At 48.2% G+C, this 6,877-nt stretch overlaps 1 protein-coding gene across 2 annotated transcripts in view; it reads left to right on the top strand.

Annotated features, from left to right (window-relative positions):
* The first annotated feature begins 1,869 nt into the window (after positions 1-1,869).
* The window catches only part of Wbp1l (WW domain binding protein 1 like), a 59,263-nt gene continuing 54,255 nt past the window's right edge, over positions 1,870-6,877 (top strand). For both annotated transcript variants that reach the window (XM_021151209.2, XM_021151210.2), the window contains exon 1: positions 1,870-2,015. In XM_021151209.2, coding sequence (XP_021006868.1) covers positions 1,926-2,015 — 90 coding nt within the window. In that variant the 5' untranslated portion in view covers positions 1,870-1,925. The remainder of the gene's footprint in view (positions 2,016-6,877) is intronic.

The following is a 6,877-nucleotide window of genomic DNA, read 5'->3' on the forward strand; positions in this document are numbered from 1 at the left end:
GTGCACTTAGGAACAAAAATTTATTTTTACATTTCTTAATGGGCTATAAAAAGAAAACCTAGAATATGTGATAGAAGCTGTGCATGTGCCCCGTAGACTTTTAACACGTCTCCCCTATCCCGCAACTGTGACTTTTAGAAATATATACTAGGCCTATGGGACGTGCCATCAATCCCAGCACTTTGGAAGCAGAGGCAGCTGGATCTTCATGAATCTGAGTCTACCCTGCTCTACATAGTATATTCCAGCCCTGCCTCAAAGGGGAAAAATGTGCACCATGGTCACCCGAAGATGTTGTGAAAACAGGTGGAAAGGCTCATCCTAGCTTCCAGTTCTGTAGGTCTGAGATGGAGCCTGAGGATATAACACTGCCGGCATTCATCTGATACCACACAGTTGTACTGAAGACTTGGAGTGCCGAGATCCCAGCTGTGATTTAACCCCACACTCACTTAGACAGTAAAATGGAACTCAGACAGCATGAAATTGGTGTTTTCCTTTCAATGAAGCTCAGGCTATGCAGTCGTGAGTGCTGAGATTACAGCTATGCACCTCCACACCTAGCCAAATTCAGCCCTTTAAATTGTATGGTTTAGTAATTTCAGTCCAGTCACAAAGTGCTACAGTTGTCACTACTGTAATCCAGAACACTTTCACTGTCCCTCCTAGAAAGCCAAGGTCGGCAGCAGCCACACCCCCACCCTCTGCCAGACCCTCATCCATTTAGTTGAGTTGGCCTGTAGGATGTTGAACGTCAGTTATAATGAGCAGGAGGGCTTTGCGTGGGAACTACTAACGCTTAACTTTGAGGACTGCCTGAGTTACCTAGTTTCTGGCTTGTATGGACAACAGGAAGAGACCCTACATCAAAAACTAGCCAAGTACATCCTGTAACTAATTGAAGTGTCATCTTTTCTTTCTTCTTCCCTCTCTTCCTCCATCTCTTCCCGTTCTCCGTTCCTTATGGCCCATACCAGGGTCTGAACTCAGGGCCTTGCCCATGCAAGCCATTTACCACAGAATGATACATCCTCCTGCCCTGTTGGACAAGAATTCTCAAATTGAAGCACTTACGTGGTGATGTGTGGGTTTGTGTGGACTAGTACTGTCCTTGCGGTGTGGAGGGGCAAAGGGAAGCCATTTTCATTTAGCCGGAAGATAACATGGATGAAGCAATGATTGGTGGGTCTCAGAGCGGTTTCTGAGTAGGGTCTTAAGAGTTTTGTCCTTGAAACTTGGGGGTGGCAGAGCACTATCGCTAAGAGAGGTGCTATTTAATAGGGGACTCAAATGACTCTAAGCTGCTGCTTGGGTAGTGAGCTTGGAAAAGGATCCTGATAATAGGGCTTCCTGTACTTTAATACAAAAAGCACCAAAGGCTTATAGACTGAAGTTGGAAGCACGCTTTAGAATCATTATACCTCACCACTTTTTTTTTTCTTTCTTTCTTTCTTTTACCTCCACTTAACTGTGGGAACATAATATTTCCGCCACACTCAAAATGACTGAAATACTGTAAACCTTTTCAATGCATCCGGGTGGTCGTGTCCCTAGCTCCTGTTAACTTCCGCCACTCTCTGCGGGGCGGGGCGCTCTGCACTTTTCTGCACCTCGCAGCATTCAAGATGGCCCAGCTTCCTCCCACTTTTCATTGGCCAAATCACCTAGCACGAGGGTGGCTGGGACTGGTATTTGACACACAGTTCTTTTGACCAATGGACGAAAAGTAGGAGCCAATGAGGCGCGGGAGCTGGAGACCCTCCCCTGCATCTGGGCGGGCCCTTTGCCTGGGGCGGGGTGGAGCCGAGCCGGAAGCGGGAGGGCAGAGCGAAACAGGAAAAGAAGGGAAGGAGGAAGCAGAGGGAAGAAGAGAGGGAGGAGGAGGGGTGGCGGCGCCGTGGCGGAGGAGCAGGAGCAGGAGGGGGATGGAGAGGAGAAGGCTCCTGGGTGGCATGGCGCTCCTGCTCCTCCAGGCGCTGCCCAGCCCCCTGTCAGTGAGGGCTGAGCCCCCGCAGGTAAGGGGAGGGCGTCTGGGCTAGCTTGGGGGTCTGGGGCGGTCGAGGCCTGGTTGGAGGGGGGGTCTCAAAGAGGTTTGTTTGCAAAGAGTTGAGTGTTTTCGGGAGGGAAGCCCATGGCTAAGGTGGACCAGGTGAAGGGTGGGGGTGTTGATGTTTAGCTAAGGGACACCTGTGACGAGTTGGATGTCAAGAAGGTGGCAGAGGTAATGGTGCCAGGCGACTTGAGGGTCCTTTGAGAGGGTAGATATGGTAGGTGCTCTGGAGGACTCTTCGTGGAGATCGCCGCACACTGGCGCCCGTGGGCCCTATTTCTGCTCCGCAGTAGAGTCCGGAGCCAGAGACTGTGTGCACACCAGTGTGTGCTGGGATCCCAGGTTACTGCACTGGCCCCAGAGGGAGGAGGGCTCAGCATGGTATTTATTACAGGCTGGACAAAGGAAAAGTTCTGAGGGCACCCTGACTCTTATTTTTAATGCTGTAAGGCATAGCACGTTGGTGGGCTGTTGCTGGAGATAAGGTTCTTGGGAGATAGTAGGGATGAAGTAGGAACCCCTCAGGAGGAGGGGCACATTTGAGCTGTGAGAAGACCATGCTGTTAGGCTAGCTGTCCTGGGAAGAAGTCACTGGTGCTGATCTGAGCGAGCCAGCTCAGGGCTTTTGAGCAGAGGGTGGTTCCGATGCCAATATCGGCAGCAAGTGGAGCACCCTAGCTTTTCTTGCTGGGTGGCTTGCTCTTCCTGAGTCCAGGGCCAGATGCCTGCTTACGCTGATCCTAGCTTGGGCTGGCGTTTCGAAACCCTAATTGAAGCGTTAGTCTTGGTGCCAGATTGGGTGGGGTGCTGTAGGGGGAACCGCCCCTCCCCTGTTAAATCTGGCAAAGCTTCTATCATTTTCTTTAGTTTCTTCCCTTTCTTCCCATCATTGTCTGTTTTTCACAGGCACAGACAGCACAGGGACAGCCTGTGCTGCTTAGCACGTCACATCTCGCTGAAGAGCAGAAATGGTTAGCAGAATTCTTACCTTTCCCCTTAGAGCTCAAGGGCAGCCCTTTCACATACGTATCTTATTTTTCTCCTGAGTATCCTCTTTCTGAAACAAAACAAGAAAAACACCCAAAACCCAAAACCCCAAAATAATTGAGTTTTGTTTTGTTTGAGACAGGATCTTGCAATGTAGGTCAGGCAGGGCTTGAACTCTTGATCCTCTTCCGAACTCTGTGATTTGATAAGATTTTTTTTTTTCAAGTAAGCTGAAAGTCACAGAACAAAACCAACAGTTCTAAAGTGAATCACTGTGGCGCTCCGTGGTTGTGCAACCACCACCGCTATCTACTTCCAAAACAGTTGAATCATCCCCAAGAATGGTCCCTATTAACCAGTTACTGCCTGTTTCCACCCCTCCCCGACCCCCAGCCCCGGCCCTTGACACTCACTAGCCTGCATTGTGTCTCTGTGGGTTTACCTGTTCTGCACATCCCTGTGTAATGGAATGCTGTAGTATGTGGGGCGTCTTTCACGTTCCGTCATGTTTTCAAGGTTCACCCACATTGTGACTGAATAATAGTCCCCTTTATGTATATACTACAATGATTTATCAGCTTATCTGTTGGCTGTATCTTTTTTTTTTTTTGTTTTTCAAGTCAGGGTTTCTCTGTATAGCCCTGGCTGACCCGGAATTCACTCTGTAGACCAGGCTGGCCTTGAACTCAGAAATCCGCCTGCCTCTGCCTCCCGAGTGCTGGGATTAAAGGCATGTGCCACCACTGCCCGGCTCAGTTGCTGTATCTTAATGGGGCGGGGGTGGGGGAGGATATGTTATCTGGGAGATAATCTGTGAATGATCGAGTTCATTTTATGATCTTTTCATGTATTCCTCCCCAGGGATGAAGCCCTTCAGTTTTTGACTTTGTTTAGCTTCTTTGTTTTCTTAGTCAAAACCATAAGCTGCCAGGAGAGATACATTTGTCTCCTTGAGAAGTTGCAGCTCTCAGGACTGGGAAAGTTAAGCGGAGGGAGGTATCGGTGGAATAGAATACAGGATAATGAAGTTGCTTTTCTATGTCTGTGGCTGTCTGAGGGCTGTTCCCTGTAGCCCCTGAATCGCCTTGTTAGGGGACTTGATTTAGGAGTGTGGAGCCTTTGGAGGTGGGCTGGTTGTTAGTAGGAACCAGGTCCACTTCTTCAAGGAACAGCATTGGAAAACGGTCCTGCAGTCTGGGGGCAGTGGTGGGGTCTTCAGTGTCAGGCTCTGCTTGCAGCTCACCTGTCTCTGACTTGTTTTCTTATCGCAGTTCTGGCACTCCCAGTGCTTATTTTGGGGACAGGGTAGCTTTTGTACTTTGTTCCGTTTGGTTGGATGCTAGCACTGACCACTGCTGTTGTCTGGTTACATACAGTTCCTGCACAGAGGGAAAGTTTCCGTTACGAGCTGCCTGCCCACTCCTCCCTGGCCTCTCCCGACGTCATCCTTTACACTCTCATGACACCCCTCACCCTCCGAGTCCTCTGGTCCAATCAATCATACCAGATAGCTATGGTGAAATTTGTGTTTTGTTTTTTTAACCTTTGGCATGGAAGTGGCAATATAATTATTAACTTTGAATCTACCACAGCTTGGTCAATTTAGGGTTTTCGTTAGGGTTTTGCAGAGGCAGGGAACATCTGTCAGGGAGCAACCTCAAGTCTTTATTTCTATAGTGACCAGATCACTCGGGTGGCACCTTGATTTCTGGGTAGAGAGTGCTGCGGGTTCCTCATTGTATCTCCCTCCCTGAAATGGACCTGTCAAATACCATCTTTTTTCTGTGTATTTTTTTTTTTTTTTTTGCAGGGTTTAGTGAGGTAAGGCCACAACCACTGGGCCACCTGGTAGGGATCTGTTTTGGAGGAAGGGGGAGTAGGGGGTGCAGTTTAGACAGGGTCTTGTTAGCCATAGTCCTGGTCGGAACTCAATATATTGACCAGGCTGATCTTAAACTCCCTGTGACCCTCCTGCCTCAGTTTGTGAATGCTGGGTCTACAGGTGTATACCACTATGCACATTTGTTGTTCATGCACATTTACTATTATATATATTTAATATATAGTATTCATGGATTGTTTATTTATTTATAGGTGGCTTTTCCTCTAACCAGCACTTCATTGAACAGTTGTCTTTTACCATGTAGACCAGGAAGGTTCTTTTGCCTAGGGACGCCTATAGGTGATAATGTCTATAGATAGGGACGTCTGTGTAACTCTCTCACAGGGCATTGTGACTCAACAGATGGGGTTCCTTGAATCTGAAAAGCATGAAAAAGCTTCAGTTTGCAAACAGGAAGGCCTTGGCATTTGTTTCCTTGGGTTAATTTATGCTTGAGATAACGCAGCTTTGCTTTCTTCCTGGTGCGGACCTAGAGCCAACTAGAGTACCTGACTGCGTTGTTAAGAATAGGCTTTTAATACAAATGTCTGTGTCCAAAAGGTGATCTAGCCAGTGGCCTGGCGCAACCTAAAGATGCCATCCATAGAGTTCTATGCCAGCTTCAGCACTGAGTTTAATTGGGCCCCTGCTTTTTTTGCCACACCCCTCAGTCTCATAGCTTCCCTCCTGTGTTTCAGGTTTTAGTTTAGAACCACTTCTCCATTCCCAGGATGCACACTCCGGATGGACGGATGCTCCATCTCCACCTCTGATTAGTAGGATGCAGGAAGTACCACATGCCAAGGTCCGCCCTCCACACCCTCTCTCCCGTTATTTTGAGGCTGGGTCTCAGGTAGTCCAAGCCCATCTTGAACTTGCTGTAAAACCAAGGATAACTTAGAACTTCTGATCATTCTAAATAGTATTCCAGGGCCGTCACTGTCATAACTTCTTGTAGAACAGTGGGGCTGTGTGGCTTATAGAATCTAGCCCCCGTTTCCTGATTTTCTTAGACTGGTAATTCCTAAGTAAGCATTTTTTGGAAAATTGTTTCCCAAGTTCCTGTAATTCTCCTTCCTGTTGGAATTCAGTTTAACGGACATTTCTGGACCCTAGCAGTTCCTAGGAACTGTCAGAGGTGGAGCAGAATCCCTTACTTCAAGGATCTGAGAATGGGGGCAGGGTAAGACACATATGAATTATAACCCAGAGGGACTGTTCTGAAGTGAAGGTACAAACCTAGGAAGAGGGGGCATTTGACTCTGCTAGGGAGCCAGGGACGTTTCATGGATACATAGGCATTTGGACTGCTGTGAAGTTGGCTGTACAGGAGGGGACTTGGGTCAGAAGTGGACCGGGAGGGAAACTGGAGAGTGACTGTCGGTCATGGAGGGATGGTTTATGAGGAAGCTTTAGTGTAGGTGTGTACAGCGTCAGAATGTACGATCAGCAGGACAGGGAGGCCGCCAGGGTGAAGGGTGAGGATGCTCTTCTGTTGTCTAAGGCTGTGTTGTACAGTAGCACTCCCTGTGCTGTTGACAGTGACTTCTGCCTGGGCTGGGCAGCTCAGTAGCTGCTCACACCTGTGCTGGTCAGCCCTTGGATTTTTGCTAAGATAACGGAGAAACAAAATCTTAATTTTTATTTTTATTTTAATTTTTCTTTTTTTTCAAGATAGGGTTTCTCGGTGTAGCCCTGGCTGTCCTGGAACTCACTCTGTAGACCGGGCTGGCCTCGAACTCAGAAATCTGCCTGCCTCTGCCTCCCAAGTGCTGGGATTAAAGTTGTGTGCCACCACTGCCTGGCTTTAATTTTTTTTTTTTTTTAAATATTTATTTTGTGTATGTGAGTACACTTTTGCTGTCTTCAGACACACCAGGAGAGGACATCAGATCCCATTACAGATGGTTGTGAGCCACCATGTGGTTGCTGGGAATTGAACTCAGGACCTCTGGAAG

This window comes from Mus caroli, chromosome 19 (assembly GCF_900094665.2).
Source record: "Mus caroli chromosome 19, CAROLI_EIJ_v1.1, whole genome shotgun sequence".
Taxonomy (NCBI): Eukaryota; Metazoa; Chordata; class Mammalia; order Rodentia; family Muridae; genus Mus; species Mus caroli.